The 22,611-nt window shown below is 47.8% G+C and overlaps 1 protein-coding gene across 5 annotated transcripts in view; it reads right to left on the reverse strand.

Moving 5' to 3' along the window:
• LOC118004077 (liprin-beta-2) overlaps window positions 1-22,611 on the reverse strand; it is a 173,820-nt gene that overhangs the window by 101,886 nt on the left and 49,323 nt on the right. For all 5 annotated transcript variants that reach the window (XM_034995222.1, XM_034995223.1, XM_034995226.1 and 2 more), the window contains exon 2: window positions 12,886-12,979. In XM_034995222.1, coding sequence (XP_034851113.1) covers window positions 12,886-12,979 — 94 coding nt within the window. The remainder of the gene's footprint in view (window positions 1-12,885; window positions 12,980-22,611) is intronic.

The following is a 22,611-nucleotide window of genomic DNA, read 5'->3' on the forward strand; positions in this document are numbered from 1 at the left end:
TACTATACAAAAATAATGTGGACAATGGGGCAGTGGTAGAAATCAAAGCATTCTAAGAGTCAGGTATTAATGATGAAGAATTCCTCTTCTTTAAAGTTATTTATCTTCAGCTTTCATGGTCAGGAGACATGTTAAAAATATAAGTATATGAGCATTAGAAGACTAGAAATAGATACTTAACTTTCTGGCAGAGATTAAAAACAACACCAGAGGCCAGCAAGACAAAACCAAAAACAACTTAAAAAAAAAAAAGTTAAAATGAAATACATATAAATAAATATATTTACAAATAAATATAAATTAAAAAAATAAGCCTTAGCACACCTGTATACCAGTAAGTATAATAATTATAAATGCATTAAACTCACCTATTTAAACTAAAAAATTTAAATAGAAAGAAATCCAGTTCTTTGATGTTATTAAGAGAGGCATACAAGAGACACACAAAAAAATTATGACACTGAATGACTGAAATATAAAGTATTAAAAAAGATACAGCAAAGGACTCCATATATTAGAGCATTAGGTCAAACTATTAAAAACAGTCACACACACACACACATGCACGCACAAAATCACTGGATGAAATGATAAAACAAAGAAAAAAATCATCAGAATGGTCCTGTAAAAAATAAATTGTCACATGTTGAGCCATGTGAACCACAATTTAATTTTTTTTCCAAAGAAAGTATATCAGGCCAAATGTTTTTACAAGTCAGTTCTGTCAAACCTTCAAGAAGTGACTAATTCTACTCCATATTGTGTAAGTGGAGGAGGGGACTGCTCCCAGCATTCTCCATAAGGAGAACCCGCGAGCTCAGCCTGTAGGTGGGAACCATATAAGTCAGCAGCCCTGAGTGCCGCACAGGGAAATCCAGGCCTTCTCACTGATGCACCTGGACACACAGAACCTAAACACAAATTCTGAAAACCGAATCCATGGTAAAAAAGATAGCACATTGTAACCCTCAAACCTGGGAAATGACAGATCAAGCAGACCTAAATAGGAAATAACAAATAAAGTGGTAATCTATCAGAACAACAAAAGACAGAGACCTCTGCCCCCAACAGCTAGACGTGGCACGCTGTGTTTAAGCAAGTGCAAAGCATTTATGTCCAAACTGACCATAGACGAATTAGAGGGACTAAAATAAAAAAAGACAAAAAGTAACAGGTGTTGGTGAGGATGTGGAGAAAAAGGAACCCTCATACACTGTTGGTGGGAATATAAATTGCTGTAGTCACTGTGGAAAACAGTATGGCATTGCCTCCAAAAAATTGGAAATAGAAATGCTGTATGATCCAATAATTCCACTATTGGGTATTTACCCAAAGAAACAAGAACACTGATTAGAAAAGATATACACACCCCTGTGTTTATTTCAACATTATTTACAATAGCCAAGATCTGGAAGCAACCCAAGGGTCCATGGAGAGATGAATGGATAAGGAAAATGTGACACATTAATATCACATGCAGCCATAAAAAAGATGAGATCACACCATTTTGACAACACAATGGACCTAGAGGGTATTCTGCTAAGTGAAATAAATCAGACTGAGAAAGACAAATACCATACGATTTCACTCATATGTGGAATCTAAACACACACATACACAAATGAATAAACAAACAAAAAACAGAATCAGACCTATAAATACAAGGAACCAGCTGATGGTTGCCGGGGGGGGGGGGGGGGGGGGGGGGGGGGGGGGGGGGGAAAACGGGTGACGGGGAGGGGGAGATACAGGCTTCCCTTAATGAATGGGTAAGTCACCAGCATATTTAAAGGCACAGCATAAGGAATATAGTCAATGATGCTGTAACAGAGATGTATGGGGATAGGTGGTAGCTACACCCGCGGTGAACAAAGCATAATGTATAAACCTTTGAATCACTATGTCATACGGGTGAAACTAACGTCACATTGTGCGTCAGCTACATACATTCAAGTTAAAAAAAAAACAAAAGCAAAAAACAAACTGACCACAGACTAGGTCACACAGGAAGTCTCAACAAGACCCAAGAATCCTATTAGAGGGATCTATTCCTGTCTCTTTATTTCTGTGGGAAGGGAGGGCGGCTGCCACTAAGGCTGTATTTGTGGCCTTGTGCCTGCCTCCCCTCACTCAACTTTTCCTCAAAGGATGAACACGTCTTCTGATGGGGGAGCTGATGGAAGGGCCTCTCCCGAGAGTCGCTCATCCCTGGATGCAAGCGCTGTCCTCGGGGGAGGCTTTCTGAGACGAGCTCTGCCTCCACAAGGTGGAGGTCTGTCGTTTGGGATTCAGTTCAATTTCCCGTGTAAGTGTGTGTGTAGGATGTCTGCTTTTCAAGATCCTGATGGTGGCTTCTGGTCAAGCTAACTTTCCTAATCAGTAAAACCACTATTTTGTTTCTCTTTTTTCTGACCCCTTTGTCTATTCCTTAACTGGTTTAAAACTAAGGAAGGGACTAACCGGATGTAATTTAATGATTATTGTGGTAGACGGAATGATGACACCCCCCTCCCTGAAAGATGTCCATGTCCTAAACCATGGAATCTATGAATGTGTTACCTCGTATATCACAGATGTGATAAAGGTGAAGAATTTTGAGATGAGGCAGTTTCCTGTATTGTTAATCACAGGCGCTCTTAAGTAAGAAGAGGGAGGCAGAAGATCGGGTGAGAGGGACAGGACCTGAGGACTCAACCTGCCACTGCAGGCTCTGAAGACGAAGGAAGGGGACAGCGGGTGGAGGAAGGGGACAGCGGACAGCAGGCGGAGGAAGGGGACAGCAGGCAGAGGAAGGGGATAGAGAGTGGAGGAAGGGGACAGCGAGTGGAGGAAAGGGACAGCGGGCAGAGGAAGGGGACAGTGGGCGGAGGAAGGGGACAGCGGACAGTGGACGGAGGAAGGGGAGAGCGGGCAGAGGAAGAGGACAGCAAGTGGAGGAAGGGGACAGCAGGCGGAGGAAGGGGACAGCGGACAGTGAGCAGAGGAAGAGGACAGCGGGCGGAGGAAGGGGACAGCGGGCGGAGGAAGGGGACAGTGGGCGGAGGAAGGGGACAGCGGACAGCGAGTGGAGGAAGGGGACAGCGGGCGGAGGAAGGGGACAGTGTTATAGCATCAACAGGGCAGGCAGGGGCAGACTAGCCGTACAGAGAAAGCCCTCCAAGAACACCCCAAAATTAAAAAAACCCATGTACACACACTTTTTACACAACTGAACTGACGGCAATCTTCAGAGCTCAGAAGCTCGGGGTTAAGAGAGCATCTGAGCTGGTGTTTGTCCTGTGCACCACCCCCAGCTCCCCGATGGCCAGTCACCTGGGCCACAGGCCACTCAGGGGGGACGGGGACGAAGCTTAGGCCTGAGCCCGGGGAGAGGTCAGATGGGAGAGCTCTGCACTGAGCCGGGATACAAAAGGGCACTACCCTCAGTCAGCTAGAGAAGCCCACCCCCAAAGGAGGACACTGGGCCTTGACTCTGGAATAAGAGCACATACAAATAATTCAATGTTTTAAAACAATAGGAAAGGGACGCCTGAGTGGCTCAGTCGGTTAAGCGTCTGCCTTTGGCTCAGGTCATGATCCCAGGGTCCTGGGATTGAGTCCCACATCGGGCTCCTTGCTCAGCAAGGAGCCTGCTTCTCCCTCTGCCTGCCTCTGTCTCTCTCTCTGATAAATAAATAAAATCTTAAAAAAAAAAAAAAAAGGAAAAAAAAGAGGGGGTGAAGGAAGCACAGAAAGTGTGAGACAAGTAGAAATCAGACAGTAAGCGGATAAATGGTCAGATGAATTGTCAAAATAAATGTATACAGACTAAACTGGCCAGTTAAAAGACAGATATTGTTAACTTGGTTAAAAAGTGAGAGTGCATCTATATCCCTCCGGCAAAACCACAGTGAAAGCTTGCGATTGAGAAAGGATGGAAGAAGGATAATACCAAGAAAATAATAACCAAAAGGAAGTTGGGGTAGACAGATTAACATGAGACAAAACACTCTTTAAGACCAGAAGCATTGGGGCGCCTGGGTGGCTCAGTTGGTTAAGCGTCTGCATTTGGCTCAGGTCCCGATCTCAGGGTCCTGGGATTGAGTCCCGAATTGGGCTCCCTGCTTAGCGGGGAGCCTGCTTCTCCCTCTGCCTCTGCCCTTCCCTGCCCGCTTGTGCTCTCTCTATCATGCTTTCTCTCTCTCTCTCAAATAAATTAATAAAATCTTAAAAAAAAAAAGACAAAAAAATCATTGCTAGAGATGAAGAGTGTAACTATATGTTGATGAAAGCCTTTACCAGGAAGTACTAATTCTAAACGTGTATTCATATAATACAAAACACAGCTTCAAAATATAAGGCAAAATATTCAGAATTATAAGGAGACAAAATCTACCATTTAGTAGAATTTTAATATGCATTTCTAAGAAAGTGATAAGATCAAGCAGACAAAAAAAAAAAAAAATCAGTAATGGTAGCAAAGATTTAAACAAAGTGCATGTACTGAACAGAGAACATTGCACCTGACAACTGGGAGAAGGCACACACCTTCCAAGCATGCATGGGACAGTAATGACAACAGACAGTGTTGTAGTCAAGGCCATAAAGCAAGTATCAATAAATTCCAAAGGATAAATATTAGAGACCACTTAACTACAACATAATGAAGTTAGCAGGCAGTTGAAAATATATATTACTGATTGGCTTTTTAATTTGGTTTTTAAAAGAGTACAGATACATTTAAGTTAGGAAATAAGAAAATGATAAAAACAAATAAGTTAAATATGAATATAGTAAGTATAGCTACAGAATGCATATTTATCTATAGATACTATAATGGTTAATTTTATGTGTCAACTTGGCTAGGCCACAGTACCCGGATATTTGATCAAATGTTATTCTAGATGCTTTTGTGAAGGTATTTTTTAGACAAAATTAACACTGAAATCATTACATTGTGACTAACGCAGCTGTTTCTCCATAATGTGGGGGGCCTCGTCAAATCAGTGAAAGGCTGTAATAGAAAAGGACTGATCTCCCTGGAAGAAGGACGAATTCTGCCAGCAGATGGCCTACCCATTGGAGCTGCAACATTGGCTCTTCCCTGGATCTCCAGCCTGCTGGCCTGTCCTGATTGATTTTGGACTTGCTGACTTCCATAATCACACAAGCCAATTCTTTAAAATCAATCAATCAACCAATCTCTCAGAAATCTCTCTCTCCCGACACCTGGGTGGCTCAGTTGGTTAAGCATCTGCCTTTGGCTCAGGTCATGATCCCAGGCTCCTGGGATCAAGTCCCGCATCGGGCTCCTTGCTCAGTGGGGAGCCTGCTTCTCCCTCTGCCTGCCACTCTGCCTACTTGTGCTCTCTCTCTCTGTCAAATAAATAAACTCTTTAAAAAAAATAAAAGAAATCTCTCTCTACACACAGACACACACACACACACACATAATATTGGATACATATTTATCTATTTACAAAATAAATAATATACACAAACATACTACTCATGTGTAATGGAGACTGATCAGCAAAGGCAAAAGTCAGTTCTTTGAAAATAATAATACAAAAGATAACTCTGGCAAGTGGCACCTGGGTGGCTCAGTTGGTTAAGTGTCCAACTCTTGATTTTGGCTCAGGTCATGATCTCAAGAGTTTTAAGATTGAGCCCTGCGCTGGTCCCGTACTGGGCATGGAGCCTGCTTAAGATTCTCTCTCTCCCCCTCACATTCTCTCTCTCAAAAAAAAAAAAAAAAGGAAAAGAGATAACTCTGGCAAGATAAAAAAAATAGAGGGTAAAATTAGGCAGTATTAGGAATATAAACAGAGACATAACAAGTGTAGCAGATCTTTAAAAAATATGATAGCTATAGGCGCCTGGGTGCCTCAGGTTAAGCGACCGGCTCTTGATTTCAGCTCAGGTCATGATCTCAGGGTCCTGAGATCAAGCCCCAAGAGGGCTCTGCACTCAGCATAGAATCTGCTTGAGATTCTCTCGCTCCCTCTGCCCCTACCCCCACTCAGCAGCATGCACATGCGCGTGCTCTCTCTCTCAAATAAATAAATCTTTAAAAAATATATATGATAGCATGTTTATGTTAACAAAACTATAAAGACCTGGGGGCACCTGGTTGGCTCAGTGGGTTAAGCATCCGACTCTTGGTTTCGGCTCAGGTCATGATCTCAGGGTTGTGAGACCGAGCCCTTATTGCGCTCCTGCTGGGGCATGGAGTCCGCTTCGGATTCTTTCCTTCTTCCTCTCCCTCCCCCTCTGCTCCTGCCCCCACTTGCACATGCACCAGTGTGATCTCTCTCTCTCAAATAAATAAATAAAATCCATAATAATATAAATATAATAAAATCTATAAAAAACCCCAAGAAACAAAATTAAAGATCTCAGTAAAATTAGACGGTTAGATAGGTATAAACTGCCAAAACTCAACTGAGAATTGAACCACTGTTTATAACCATGAAGAAAATAAAATCTTTCACTTGGTTTTGTAGGTTGGTTCCTATACCTACAACCATAGCAAGTATGTAAGGAAGAAGTGGTAATTCCAGTTTTACTCAAACTCTCTCAGAGAATAGAAAATGAGGCCGTGCAGGGCGCCTGGGTGGCTCAGTTGGTTAAGCGACTGCCTTCGGCTCAGGTCATGATCCTGGAGTCCCGGGATCGAGTCCCGCATCGGGCTCCCTGCTCGGCGGGGAGTCTGCTTCTCCCTCTGACCTTCCTCCCTCTCATGTGCTCTCTCTCTCACTCTCTCAAATAAATGAATAAATAAAATCTTTAAAAAAAAAAAGAAAATGAGGCCGTGCAGCCCTGAAGATGTGGAGGAGGGTTCTGCCAGTAAGAGGAAAAATCAGAATGATGGCTGTCGAACAGGGCTTGCCACCAAGGGCCATTTTGATCTCTTTACATAAAGATTAGTCTTTGCTACCTCAGCCCACTGGACACCTCCAAACTTCCACTCTGCCTGTCTCTGGGTCAGAATCAGAGCCAAGCGCTCTCAACCTGAATCCTGAATGGGAAACAGGCAGGTTTTGGTTCTGCCTCTCCCTTACTGATGACTGCTACGTGCTGACCCACCTCAGAGAGGGCCCGGACAAGGCCAGTTAATGGAGCATGTTCAGAGCATGGACTCCTGAACAGCCTTTACTGCCACAGCTGAAGTCATTCAGCAGTCAAGGTAGAATAATCTCAGTCTTGACCAGAACTTTCTCTGCCCCCAATCTAAATCTTAAAAAACAAAACAAAACAAAACAAAACCCCCCCAGACACGAATCAGAGTTAGCAGAAAGGCCCAGAGCAACCTCTTTTTTTAACTGTCATAAAACAGGCTCCTTTTACCCAGTCCTCATTGGTGGGTACAGCTTGCAGAGGACTGCCTGAGTGACCCCTTGCTATGGTGAAGAGGAATGCGTGGTCCTCTGTGTCCTGACCACGGGGTTCTCTGGTACTATTACAGAAATGGCCTCGCAGGGCAGCCACTGAACCTGTCAGCCCACAAATTAAGCCTTATGTAAAATGAGAATATGTGGCAGTTGCTCTGGGTCACCCAGAGGGATGTACTTCAGCATTATATAGTTCAGCTGCAATTGTCAAGAGTATAATTCAATTAGGGTATTATTTGCAGGCCAAATCACAGGGATTAATCAGGAACAAGAGCAAAGGTTAACATTGTACTGGAAGCTAACAACAGTGGTCTTTTGTACTAGAAACAAATCATTTTGACAAGGGGCTGGGGTCTTTAAGTCACCACTTTCCAACTTCCTGGCACAGAATTTTGGGGTTCCAGTCAAGTACCATCACACCCAGGAAACTCCATTCAGGTTTCAAGAATTCAACCTTATAAGGAATTTCATTTATTAGTCCTGTTTCTGCTTGCAAGGCATTTCTTTTCCTCACACCTCCAGAACCACTGGGTGCTTAGAGATAAGGACCACCATGACACCTTTTTTTTTTTTTTTTTGCCTTAAAGATTTAATTACACGAATCCTGATATCCCATGCCCTAAGTGTGCTCTTTTTGGAAAGAGTTTCAGAAAGTGAACCTGAGCCTATCATAGTACACAGAGTAATTAATTAAGGAAATCCCTTGTTCCGTAGTGTTATAACTATGAACCATCATTATTGAATGAACTGTGTCCATTTTAGGAGGAATCCGTGTTGTTTTTGCATAAATGATTGCTATGTGGGGCACACAGGAAGCCTATAAAAATTTCTTCCATTTGAAGTAAGTGGTAATTGTGTCTTCAGAAAAGGGGAGAATACAGCCCTTGGGTACTCATCCGAGCACTCAACAGATTCAAAAGCAACCGTGTTTGGTCCTGTTGGCATCACTTGACGTCACTCAAATTACTATGAGATAGAAACGCAGAAAGGACGAGCTAAATGTTCACATAAAAATGTCATTTCTGTGGGATTTGTGGCATCATGATGTGGTAATGCAAGATTCAAACCTTCCCTTGGCTGTCACCCTTGCAGCAAAGGAACCCTTACTTGGAAGTCTGATGTGTACGAGAGACGAGAGCAGAGACACTCTGGCTAGGGGACTGGGAGCAAGAACAGAACTTGACCCCGCTCCCAGTTAACTCTTCTCTACAGATGGCCCCACAGAGCCCCCGGGGCTCTATTACACATCATCATAAAACTGATGCAGGCATAAAAGCAGCCCGGAAGAGGCTCAGATGGCCCTGGACTCAAAATCTGTGACCTTGGGTGGTAAAAATCGTAATGTCAGTACTAATCTCAACAAAGTAACTTATACCAACTGAGTACTTCCTATGTGCCTTATCTGCATTAACTTAATCCCCCCAATAATATGAGATAGGTACGAATACCACTATTTTATATATGAGGAAACTGAGCTCAGATAGGGATTAAACAGTTTGTCTAAAGATCCCACAGCCAGTCCTAAGTGATGGAGCTGGGATTCAAACCCCAAAAGTCTAACTCCCTAGTCCACATTAACAACCAGAAAAACTCTTAAGCTCTTTGGTCCAGTTTGGCCCAACCACCTTGAATATGAGGAGGGTGTTAATAATCTTGCAGAAGAGTATCCTGCACGAAGACATTCAATAATTATCATTCTTGGGACGCCTGAGTGGCTCAGTCGGTTAAGCATCTGCCTTCACCTCTGGTCATGATCCCAGCGCCCCGGGATCGAGTCCCGCATTGGGCTCCCTGCTCAGCGGGGAGTCTGCTTCTCCCTCTACCCCTACCCCCTGCTCATGCTCTCTCTCTCAAATAAATAAATAAAATCTTTTTAAAAAATTAAAAAAAAAATAGGGGTGCCTGGGTGGCTCAGTCATTAAGCGTCTGCCTTCGGCTCAGGTCATGGTCCCGGGGTCCTGGGATCGAGCCCCGCATCGGGCTTCCTCCTCCGCGGGAAGCCTGCTTCTCCCTCTCCCACTCCCCCTGCTTGTGTTCCCTCTCTCACTGTGTCTCTCTCTGTCAAACAAATAAAATCTTTAAAATAAATAAATAAATAAAAAATTAAAAAAAATAATTATCATTCTTGTCATCACAAGATGTAGAATGTATACCCTCCAGACACTCACTAATTACCTCAATGTTCAATCATCTGCCAAATAGCTCCTGTCCAATGTCTGTGTGAGACAATTAGTACTTGAGAGATGGTTCACAGGACATGCCAATCACAGAATCTTCAAAAAAAATGAGTGATTTGTGGGCCCAAAAGAATCAGTGAAAGGCACCAGAGAAAACAATAAATGAAGTTCAGTGCACAGAAAAGAAGGTACGTATAGAAACAAACAACTGGCTCCTATTCACAAAAGTAAATAAGAGGTGTATGTGACAAGTACTTATTAAACACCTAATATGTACTGCAGACCAATTGAGGTGCTGGAGACGGAGCAGCAAAGCCTCAGTCCTCATGGAACTTACAATTTGGTTCAGGAAGCTGTCGACACACAAAGAGACAAATGTGAATGTAATAGGTCAGGTGGTGATCAGTGCTGTGAAGAAATATAAACAGGATTATCAGGAGAGAGTGATAGGAGGGGGTGATGCTAATTAGAGAGGATCAGAGAAGACTTCTCTGATGTGGTAACATTGTGGCAGAGATCAGACTGGAGGGTATCTGGAGGACAGCATTCCAGCAAAGAGGGCAGCAAGCACAAAGGTCCTGAGACAGCTAGCGTGCAGGCTAAAGCAAGGTTAAGCCAGAAGGAAAGTGGTAGGAGGTGTGGCCATAAAGGCGGCCAAAGGCCAGATCGCGTCTAGAAGTGCTGGCTCGGTTGAGGACTTCAGATTTAATCCTGAGATGGGCAGCCCCTGATGAGCTTTGGAGAGAGGAATGCTGTGATTTGATGTATGTTTCAAGGATCGTTCTGCTGCTCTGTGGAAGACAGCCTGGAGAGGGCCAGGAACAGGGCAGAGACTACTCAGAAGACTATGCATGAATCTTGCAGACCCCAGGCGAGTCTAGCAAGGCACGCACAAGCCTTATTCAATGAAAGACACAAAACTCAAATGGGTGAGATGAGGTCCTGAATAAGTAAGAACTCTACTGTGTCCCTAGAGAAGATGTAACATAATAAAGATTTTTTATCCCTCATTAATATACTGAAAGCTAACATTTTATAGTGCTTAGGACTGTTCTTGGCACCTTATGTGGGTAAACATAGCAACCCTCTAAGGTTGGTACTATTATTATTCCCATTCTGAGTATGAGGAAACTGAGGCCTGGGTCAGGTAAATAGCTTGTTGTAGAGCTAGGATTTGAGCCAAGCAGCCTGGCTGCAGGGGTTCCTCCTGACCAATCTGCAAAGAATGCCTTGGGATGTCTTAGAATCGCCTCTCTACAAGCTCTCACACCTGTTCCAGGCACAGCAGCCCGAGGAGCCCTCCTAGGAGGAATCAGCCAAGGTGGAGGATGAAGGAAAGGGAAGAAGGAGGGAGAACTTTGTGCTAGGAAGGCAGAAGGATGGGCCTCCTGGGTTCTGCACAACCCATGCCAAGAGCCTTTCCTCCTTGTCCATCCCAGATCCTCACCTGCAGATCCTGTGTTAAGGCAAAGCCCCAAGGGTCACATACAGTTCTCTGAGACAGGGCATTTTGCCAGAGGCTTCATCATTTTCGGAATGCCAATGTGGAGAAATTGGGAGGCAGGGAGAGGAATGACCCCATACCAGCTGCCTTCTTTAGGAGGTGTCCATTCATTCCTCACAGCCATCCAAGAGCTCTAAGGTGTGAGGGTCTGACCCTGTGGCTCCGATCTCAATTCACATGAGCCCCTGGCAGCTTCCAGGTTTGACTCTATGAAAGTACGGCTAGGAAATCCGCGCTCTTGACTGTTTCCTCTTGGTGGGGCTTCGGAGGCCCTAACCTAGACAGGACATCCCAATCTATGGAGCCTCTGGAAAGCATTAGTCAGGGCTCTCAAGAGCCCTTCTGTTCACTGAGAAACTAAGAGCCTGACAGATGACAGCTAGAACATGTTATAGTGTCACCAAGAACATGAAGACTCTTCAACCCACAACCCCCCCCACCCCAGGCACCAACACCCAGAACCCTCCATGAGTCCGATTCTCTCTGCAGGGTGGAAGAAGCAGCAAATGCCTGGCAAGGGGCAATGGGGCAATATCAGGTACCCACACACATCCTGGACTTTAGCCACACTCAGCCCAAACCCCCCTCCCCGGCCTCCTCCAGCTGAAGCTCCACACGACGAGGAGCCAAGTCCCAAAGAAGCATGCCCGGCATGGCAAATAAGGTCATGGACTTGTTATCAGGTCAGGACGGAAAGAGGACCTGGGATCTTCGGGAAAGATTTACAATGACAGGTTTATTCTAATCAATACGGGCATGGGTTCCCCCTGTCGCAGAGTTAATTAGCCCAAACAGCCCACTGGCAGCCTTTTCCAATTAACCAGTTTTGCTGGATCTTTTCTAGGGAATATCCCTAACTGGCGAATGTGGATAAGTCAGTTATATACATAACATACAACATGGCATAAAGAACATAAAGAACATTCTCTCTCTTTTTTTTTTAAGATTTATTTATTTGAGAGAGAGAGAGAGAGAGAGTACGAGCAGGATGGGCAGAGGGAGAGGGAGAGAGAGAATCCTCAGGCAGACTCCCTGCTGAGCACGGAGCTTGACGTGGAGCTGGATCGATCCCAGAACCCTGAGATCATGACCTGAGCCAAAACCAAGAGTCAGATGCCAGGGCACCTGGGTGGCTCAGTCAGTTAAGCATCTGCCTTCATCTCTGGTCATGATCCCAGTGTCCTGGGATAAAGCCCCATGTCAGGCTCCCTGTTCAGAGGGGAGTCTGCTTCTCCCTCTCCCTCTACCCCTCCCCCCTGCTCATGCTCTCACTTTCTCCCAAATAAATAAAATCTTTAAAAAAAAAAAAAAAAGAAAAAGAGTCAAATGCTTAACCGACTGAGCCACCCAGGTGCCCCAAGAACAATCTTTAGGGAATGAGGTGAATCGATACCAAACTGCCTCCGGATTCCCAAACACACTGGAGACCAGCTGGGGAAGGGAGCTGACATGGGCATTACGGTGGCAAAGTCGCCAGACTTGGAGTTTCCTTTCGGCTCGACTGTGATAAGCCATGATGTGCTCTGGCCAGTTTTCAGTAAAAGTGATCTTATTGCAGCCAAACTGCCTCCGAGCCAGGACCCACGCCATGCTGCAGTCGGAGACCTGCCACCGTGCGGTGTGCCCACACCATCTTGGCAGCCCTAACCTCACACCAGGTATCAAAGAATCCTACGAGTCTGAACTCCTACACCAAGAGATGGCATGCACAGTGAAAGACAATACATCTACCAAGGGGCTTCTCGCTGTGCCAGAAAGAAAGGTCAGGAGGGAAAAGGGTTCCTCAAGTGTGGAGGGCAAGCCGTGAGTGGTGAGGGCTCCCTGCCCGTACCTGCGATGATCCCGTCCATTTGCTCCAGAGCAGCTTCCAGAGCGTGACTGGCATCCGAAGCCATGACTCCTTTCCCCTCGGTCTCCTCCTTCTCCTACCGAAAATGCAAGCACAGAACAAAGGAAAAGTCACAGAGAGGTCCACGTGCTGCGCGCAAGCCCACCAGCCCTCCTTCATCGTGGCACAGCACGCTCCCACAGGATCCTGGCGGGCGAGCCCCCGATTCTGTCACCTCTCGAGCCTTGCCCTCCTGGCACGAGCGCGCCGTCTCCATGAACCTTTAGCATGCGATCCAGCTCACTCCTGAAATGAAGAGCCGCGGTTAGAGTCCCAGGTTCCAGAAGCTGCCTCCAGCATGGAGGAAGCGCCTCTGCGAGTCAGGGACAGAGGATGTGCCCTGCAGGGGGGGGTCGCGATGGTCTCAGCAGGCACGCAGCTGTCTCCCGGCTGCATCCTCCTGCACCTGCAATGCTTTCGTTGGGTAAGTGTGACCTAGGCTGAGACCCCCACGACCACTTTCACTTCTCGGATGGTCCAAAGGGCCTTGGAAAGCTGCAGGCACGCTGTCGTGGGGAGAGTTCTGTCCCAGGAACTTGGAGCCCTTCCTCTTACCATGTGAGTTCTACTCTACCCAACACCATGCAAGGTGCAGCATCCCATCTCCTCAGGCCTGAAGGGCGTTTCCAAGGACACACAGTGCAGCCACTCCCCCCGTGCTGAGTCTCCCGTCTAAGGGGGAAGATGGCGGTTGGTGCCATCTCTGGACAACCCTGCCTCTACAAAAGGTCTTTCAGCTAAACTGTCTTCCTGCAGCCTCTTCTCATTTTTCTTGCTTCCCACCTGCTCCCTGGCTGGCAGGGAGAGACTGACAACAGTATTTGCAATCCCTAGTTCACATCCATAAACTGGAGGCAGGAACTGTTGTTTGCTCCTTCAGCAAAAGCCCCACGTGTACCCAATGGGCATAAGTGCTATGGAGAACAGAGGCCTGGCTCCTCTACCCCAGGATGGCACGGGTCAGGAAACAGGGGGTCCTGAGGGTCTTGGCCCATGTTCCCTGTGGAGTTGGACTTTCAAAGAGAAGAAAGCAAAGTGAGCAGCCATAGAGAAGTGGCTTTGGAGATGGTGTGGATAAAGATTTTAGGACTACAAAGAACCACAGGGGACTGTACCAGGCAGTAGCAGTTCAAATAGTCTGGGTTCAAACACTGCTCTGCCATTTACTACGTGATCTCTGAGCCTCAGTATCCTCATCTGTAAAATGGGGATAATACCAGCACTTGATTCACCATGTTGACGACATGATTAAATGAAGAATTAATATTTCATAGAAAATACTTAGTACATTCCCTTACAGACAGTAAGTGCTCAACATAAGCTAGCTGTTTTTCTTTTTGTTTTTGAAGTGAGGCAATAATCTCAGGATGTATTTGTGCCAGGACAGCTCATTGGAGGAGAGACTTTAAACTCAATAGGGTAGGCTCCGGGAGGGAGAACCCAGGTAAGTCCAAGAGGCTGGTTCCCCTGGGCATGGCAAAGAGAGATAAGCAACAATGTGTGTGGAGGGGGAAGGCGGTGATTCATAGGCGCAAAGGCCAAGGAGGGTTTGGGAATAGGCACTGGGCTTCAGCAGGCCAAGAACCATTGCACAATCAACTTGGGAATGAGAATGGGAGCTTGTGGAGGGGGTGGGAGCCTCGTCGGAACCTCAGGGCTGTGGCAGGAGCCAGGCAAGGCTGCACAAGGAACGGAGCTGCCCCTGCTGAGAAGAGCAGCCAGACAGCTGGGGACCCCAAACGCCCGTGTGCAGATCTCAGGGCCTAAATGGAAGCAAGCTTGGGGGCGGGGCGGGAGTGGGGGAGGAAGGAGAGGTAGCAGGAAAGTGGGGCGAAGCAGAAGCAGGGCAATAATCGGCACATTCCCACCTGTTCAGAGACATTGAAAGTCTGAAATACTTCCCTCTGAGGACTTTCCCCTACTCCTGAAAAAAATCCAAACTGCTCACTCACTGTGACCTCTAAAGAGGCAGTGTAGGATCTGGCCAGGCCAACCCCACGTTGCTCTCCGCATTGCTCATGTTCTAGCAGCATTGGTCTCCTGTCTTCCCCCCAACACTCCAAGACCTTCTACTCTGCAACTTTCCACCTGCCATCCCCTCAGCCCTGAGCGTGCTTTCCCAGCTCTCTGCATGGCTGGTTTCTCCTCATCTTCCAGGTTTCAGCTCCCATGTGTCCTCTGAGAGAGGCCTTCCTTGCACACCTCCATCTACAGCAGCCCTTAAAGCACAGCAATTCTAAAGTATCTCGTCCATATGCTTTCTTCCTTGCTAACTGGCCTTGCTTACCTCCCCATGGAGGCAGGGGGACCCTGTCTGCCTTGTTCACCCCTATATGCCCAGTGCCTAGCGGAGTGCCTGGCACTCAGAAATTTATGAGTAAATACTTGTGAATAATGGGTAGGTCCATTCCACCAACATTCCCTGAACCCTGTAATGCTGCATACTAGGGAGATACTGATAAATCAGACCTAGTCCCCGCCCCCATGGACCAGGCAGTCTAGTGAAGACAACAGTAAAAACAAATAATTATGGGGGCGCCTGGGTGGCTCAGTCGTTGGGCGTCTGCCTTCGGCTTGGGTCGTGATCCCAGGGTCCTGGGATGGAGCCCCGCATCGGGCTCCCTGCTTGGCGGGAGGCCTGCTTCTCCCTCTCCCACTCCCCCTGCTTGTGTTCCCTCTCTCACTGTGTCTCTCTCTGTCAAATAAATAAAATCTTAAAACAAAAACAAAAACAAAACAAAACAAAACACCAAATAATTATGACACAATATGGGGTATATGCTGATTGAGGCAGGTATGCTGCTTCCCTGGGTCTTGAAGGATGAGTAGAAGCTTTCTCAGAAGATAAGGAGGAGAATGCTATTGTAGGCAGAGGGGGTGGAAAAGCAGAGAAGCATGTAAGGGCAGGAGGGAGTTGGCAAATATCACCATGGTTGGTGAGATTCTACCGGAGCATCCAGCTGCTCATGATGAGTCAAAACCTTCCACGGAATTCACATAAGTGTGACAAGGGCAGGTAATGAGAGGAGCTTGGAGTCACACCCACCACTTCAGGGGTCTGGATGTCGGTACACAACACACCAAGTGGCCTCAGATGTAAACAGGACAGGTTTTTGAGAAGGAGGTTCTCCTATTTCAACAGACAGGCCCCACATGGGGCCCTCTTAGCAGGGTAGAAGGGGAGAGGACAGTTGGAAGGTGCCCAGCCCGGAGGGCCCAGGCCACGTCCCCCTGCAGTAGAAGCGCCATAAAAGGAGCCCCATGGGCCTTCTGCCCAGTGATGAGTTTGTACTTGGCAAATAGCAAGTTGGGTGGACCCGTGGGAGGTGGTGTGAAGTGAAACGTGAGTCAAAGGTGTATCATATGTACACCCTGGGAGCCTGGGCCGGTAGTTGGGAGCACTCAGAAGCCAGAACCTGTTTCCGGCAGCGGATGAGCTCAGTTCCAGACCTGCTAGGTCTGGGGCGATGGCAGGACACCTGGGTAAGAAGGGGCCTCGCCAGCTGCCATCACAGGGCAGCTGTGAGGTGTCAGCGGTGTGGGGGACAGACAGACCTTAGAAGGGCCAAACATGCCATCGATGTAAGGCCTCCAGCTCCCTCCGTGAGCACAGACACTCTCATCAGAACAGGGAAGCCACAAGGCTGCCAATCATTCCTGGTCTGGCAGCTAGCAGGCGTTTTCTCCTCTGACCCCCATCAAGGTTAGAGCTCCTGTTGGTAACACAGGATGGGACAATCACGGCCCTCAAGGAACTTGGGGCCTCAGAGGCAAACACGCCAGATGGCAGCATTCAGTGTCTGTTCATCCCTGCAGGGACACAGCACCCCCCTTGGGAGCCTAGGTTCATCAGGGATGTGGGGCTTAAGTGCACAAATCTCCAGAAGGAGGGTGCTTGGACACCTCCTAGAGAGAAGCGAGGTGAGAGGCGACGACCCAAAGCGGCTGGGAGAGAGCCACATCCCGGGGAAGACTCTAAAGGCCTAAGTGAAAAGCAGGGCAAGCTCTAAGCAGGTGGTGGGGAGTGGAAGTGAAATCACATTCTCTACCAATGACAGGAGACCCAACCAGGGGCCTGACACAGCATGGACGCCAGAGGAAGAGACAGCGTGCCCAGGGGACTCCCTCGCGGGGGCTGCCCCCAGCCCAGGAAGGAGAGGGGCAGGCAGAGGATAACGGTGCTTTTAACGAGCTCAGTACAGTGACAGTTGTTCTAGTGGCCAAAACCAGCTTTCATTCTCTCTGGACACCTGGACAATTCATGGAGCCCTGCACTGGATGGTGGAGGAGCAGGCAGACGTCTCTTACTGAGAGACTAGCTCATCCCTAGCTACAAAGAAGAGGCCAGGATGGTAAGAAAGGGTGTAGCCCACGTACCATTCACCCTTCCCTTCACCCACAGGCCTCTCTAGACACTGTCTTCCTCCTATCTGTGACGATGTCCCACTAACGCAGAACTTGACCCTCTTTGCTACCAGCCAGAGAGAAAATGACCCTGTAGCTATAAAGCCAGCCAACATGGGACAGCCATGTTTTTAGAATGACAGTGTCTGGTGACAGATGTCAATAGCCACCTGAACTGCACCACACAAAGGCCAGTTGGGCACCTGGACGTTGATCAGGGTGCAGTATTAAGGGTTCTGAAGTTTGGAAAGTGAGCCACAATTAGCCGCCCATTATCTGATGCACTCTCAGGCAGGCAGTAATTTAGATATTGCATTAGCAGGAACTGTTGATTAAGATAAATCTTGGGCAAGCAACCTTGCCTTATCCCACCCATACTGAAGTGCAAGTTTCCATTCCATTTTATAAAGTACTTTCCTGTCAGTAAAAGTGGTTAGAGCTGCAAGTGTCTTGGGCAGGCTGCCAATGGCCCGGACGAAGGAAGGAATCAGAAACAGATCCAGAGTCCCTGGTACCCTTACTCCTCCAAGGTCTCTATGCCATGGACACAGCTGAGCCAGAGCTGGGACCTGACTCCTTGGCAGCTGCGTCCAGGCAGAGGGGTGGGGAAGGACGGTGTCCCCAAGTAGAAGGCAAGGCCTGGGGAAGGAACCCTCAACCAGGAACCTACCACTACCAAACTTGGACTCATCATACACCTCCTCCTCCCCCACATGGCCACCAAGTGGTAAAGAAGCGTCACCATATCACAACCAACCAAAGCCTTTTCCCCACAATTTACAGGTTGCCCAGAAACCAGAACTACTCTTAAATGGTCATTTTAAGAAATACCTCTTGCTATTCCTATGCTTGGGAGACAGCTTCTTAAGGTATAAGAAATTTATCAATTTGGGGTAAGAGAGCAAGAAACCATTTTCAGTATTTAAAAAAAACAGGAAGATGGAAGACATACAAGGGAAATTGATGGCAGGGCCAACATTCTCGATCACATCCTATCTCATCCAATAACACCTTTATTTTCAGAGCACAAAGAAGAAAGATCATAGGTTTCATAGCCAGACAGTCTTGAGTTAAAACATGCACTCTGTGACATAATGGCTGTGGGTCTTTAGACAAGTTATTTAACCCCTCTCAGACTAAACGGTCTCATCTATAAAACTGCATTGTTACCAGTGAAAGCAAACAAGATCGACCTCAGGGAAATACCGCAGACTGAGCCAAACATCTAATTTAGCTATCCACCACAACAACAGTAGAGGAATTTATTTTGAAAGACATAAACCCACAAGGACACAGAGAAGTGATAGGAGACGTAAGGGCAACATCTCTGCAGCAAACGTAAAAGGGCAGCCGGTCCATGTTGGAGAGCTTCCCAAAGCTTGGGGAGAGATTTCTCCACTAACACGAAATTCACAGGACACCTCATGCATCAGAACACCCAAAGAGATTTATGTCGCTGATGAGGAAGTTGTTTAATTCAATGATAAGAAAATAGAAAACCAAGCAAGTGACAAAAGAATTGCATGGAAACCAAAAAGTAAAAGTAACCCCAGACCTTATCTAACCGGAAGTGTGTGGGCAGCCTGGTGGGGATGGACCATGCTTGTGGGCAGTGGGGGTGGGTCTGGAAAGGCAGCGGAGGATTCCTCACTGCATGGAGTGCTGACTCAGAAGTCACTAGATAATGACAACTGAAAAAAATAACAAAGCAACAGAACAAGCCTTTCTTCAGCGATAGGGATAAAAATACTCAAAAATGTAAAGAGGCTGCATCTGAGGAAGAGCAATGGGGATGGGTAGGCGGGAAGACAACAGCTGTTTTAACAAACCATGCACAATTATTTGACTGTTTAAACTGTGTAGATATATGCTAGTGATCAAAATAAAAACAACCAAAATGACTTAAAAAGGTAGTATGTGTGGTGTGCCGGGCACAGAGTAGAGACTCCGTGTGTGTTCCTTCCTCCTCTTCCGCAGGTATCTGTTAGCTACTCGCTGGTTTATCCCATGCTGTCTCACGTAATCCCCACACACCACTTAACGAATTGTCCCACTTTGCCGATGAGCAAAAAATCAGGCAGCTTGCCTGAGGATGCACACCGTCCTTCCACTTTGCCTCTGAAACGGAAACCCTGTAGAGGGTTAGGAGCACAGGAGGATCTAATACACCTTCTCAAAAAGGAACACTTTGGCTGAAAATGGACAGGGTTGGTGGGGGAGCAGTGCACTGGTGAACACAGGAAAACCAGGTGAGAGATGAAGGTAGCTTGGGCCAGAATGAAGGTGGTAAATGTTCTAATTCTTGATATATATTGAAGGCAAAGCCAGCAAGCTATACTGATGGAGTGGACATGGGAGAGAGGAGTCAGAATGACTATGAGGTTTTTGCCCTGAGTCTCTGGGAGACTGGGAGGGCTGCAGGAGCAACTGGAGGGAAGAGGGATCAGGAGATTGGTTTTGGGAACGTTCAGTTTAAGGTGCCTAAGGTGGAGGGGCGGGCCGGAGGGGGGGCGGGCGGCACGCCTGGGTTAAGTGTCTGCTTTCGGCTCAGGTCATGATCCCAGGGTCCTGGGATTGAGCCCCACATTAGGCTCCTTGCTCAGTGAGGAATCTGCTTCTCCCTCTCCCTCTGCCCCTCCCCGCTCATGCTCTCTCTCTTTCTCTCAAATAAATAAAATCCTTAAAAAAAAAAAAAAAAAGATGCCAAAGGGGACAACTAGGAAGATATGCTGATGGGGCGCCCGGGTGGCTCAGTCAGTTAAGTGACTGCCTTCGGCTCAGGTCATGATCCCAGGGTCCTGGGATTGAGCCCCGCATGGGGTTCCCTTCTCGGCAGGAAGCCTGCTTCTCCCTCTCCCACTCCCCCTGCTTGTGTTCCCTCTCTCGCTGTCTCTCTTTCTCTCTGTCAATTAAATAAATAAATAAAATCTTAAAAAAAAAAAAGGGAAGATATGCTGAGTAAGGCATTTGGAAATATGAGTCTGATGTTTGGAGGTAAGTCTGGCTGCAGAGAATCTGGGAGCTATCTCACCAAGATGGAATTTAAAACAACTGCATGAAGTAACCTAAGTAGTGTAGAGGGAGAGAGAGCGGAAGGAAGGAGGAAATGGAAGGAAAGGGAAGGGAAGGGCAAAGAAAAGAAAAAAGCAAAGCAAAGCAAGAGGCCCCAGAAGTCTCTGGAACACTTCAACACAGCCATCAGGGAGAAGAACCAACAAAGGGGACTGAGGAGGAACAGCCAGGCAAATTGAGAAAGTGCTGCCCTAGAAATCACAGAGGGTTCAGGATGGAGAAGGATGTAATCAGGAGAGCCAAGTCCGCTGAGTCAGACCAGAGACGGTCTTCTCTCCCAGTGCTCACTGCTGGTGATCTCATCTGCTCCCACAGCCTCACCTGTCCCTGCATTAGCTCACCCTAGACTCCTGCAAGCACCTCCTAACTGGCTGCCTGCCTCCAGGCAGCCCCATCCACCCACCCTGAACTGAAGATTCGCCTGACTCAGTGGTCCTCAAACACTGGTGTTCATCAGTCACCCGGACAACAACACAAGCACAGAGGTCTGGTCTCAGGGGCTCATCAGCCCCTAGAATTCATGCCTTTTACCACATGGACTCAGCCTACCGGGTTGCAACTTTGAACTTCCATCACACCCCTCGGACCAACCTCTGCCCCATCCCAAGCAAGTGTCTTTTCATCTGTGGACAGACATTAGTTGACTGCACCAGTTGCTTTCCTGCTTTATGCCCAAGCCAGTAGCTTTCCTTGCTAAATTCCCCATCTTCTCTTCTAGCCAGTTCTTCCAGGAAACCAAACTTGATCCTGCCTACCTAAATATGATCTCCCCATCTCTTATTTTTTGGGGAAAGGAAGGAAAGCGGCAGTGCACAGCCATCTCCCCTGTAACTCTTCTGTGTGTCTTGGCCCCTGAGGTCACCCCCATTCCGTAAGCCCTGGGGACACTTTCACAGATTCACTGATAAAACTATTCATCGTCAGTGGGAAACCAGAGCCTGAGAGATAGGTGTGCCCCTGACCCACACCTGACACCCACTTCCCTCTCCATGCCCTCACACCTGGCAGGCCCCAAAAGATGGCCTTCTCCAATATGCTCCCCACCCACCATGGTGATGTCACCACGGTCATCAAGCCAGAAACCTGGGAGTCATCCCGGGCCTTCCCGCCTCTCATCCACATCCAGGGGGCCTCCACATTCAGCAAAGTCTCCCTCTCATATCCGTCCCCTCCTCTTCTCCTGCCCCACTTCAGGTCACATCATCTCCCATCAGAAGGCCCACGATGGCTTCCTGCCTACAGCCTCACTCCCACACACCCCTCCTGCTCCACCCTGCTGCCAAGAGCACGGGGCTATTCCACAAGCCTAACCGAGGCACTCCAGCACTTGTACGACCGCTCACCAGCCTCTACCCCAGACAGAACGGGAAGGGCCCATGAGATAGTCAAGAGCATGCACTCTAGCCAGGCTGCATTTGGGCCCACATTCTTCCGTCATGGGCTCTGTCCTTGCACAAGTTCCTTAACCTCACTGAGCTTCATTTCCCCTATTTATAAAGTGCAGGTGAAAATATACACATAGTGGGATTATGGGGATGCAGTGAGATACCGTAAGCCGAAGTCCTCTGCATACAGCAGCCTGGGAGTTCACAACCACAGCAGTGATAATCCTCTCAGCCACACTTGGCCCCCTCCCGAGCACTAACCATTTCACCCCTCCTGATTTTGCTGTAAGGCCCCTTCAACGTGCGAGACTTTAGCCCATGACGCCCCATTCCACCTGCTCAATTCCCGCTCCTCATCCAAGGCGCAATTCCAGCGTCATGATTCTAGGGATTCCCCCCCACATGGAAGTGACCACTCCGACCCAGTCCCCCTCTCCATGCCTATGACAGACTTCCCTCACAGCACCTGGAACTCTCTAGAGCACCGGCCACTTGTGTGTGTGACTCCTTTGTCTGCGTGGTAAGCTCTTAGTGGGCAGGGCAGTGTCTCTGAAGCCCAGAGCTCGGCCCCGGACCTGGCTCAGAGCAGGCCAGCTCATGTGTGTTGAATGGACAGACAGAACCACACCGCTGCCTGAGGGAGGCAGCGGGAAGCTGACCAGGGGCAAAATTCCTCTCCATCTGTGGTTCTTAAAACAAGTTACCCACTTCCAAAATACAATGGGACAGGTATAGGACAGACAGTCCCCTTCCATGAAGGAGAAGAGGTCACTGGTCTAAACGGGAAATTGAGAGGCTCCCGTGGGTG

The sequence above is a fragment of the Mirounga leonina genome, unplaced genomic scaffold (assembly GCF_011800145.1).
Source record: "Mirounga leonina isolate KUSES-001 unplaced genomic scaffold, KU_Mleo_1.0 Mir_92, whole genome shotgun sequence".
Classification (NCBI taxonomy): domain Eukaryota; kingdom Metazoa; phylum Chordata; class Mammalia; order Carnivora; family Phocidae; genus Mirounga; species Mirounga leonina.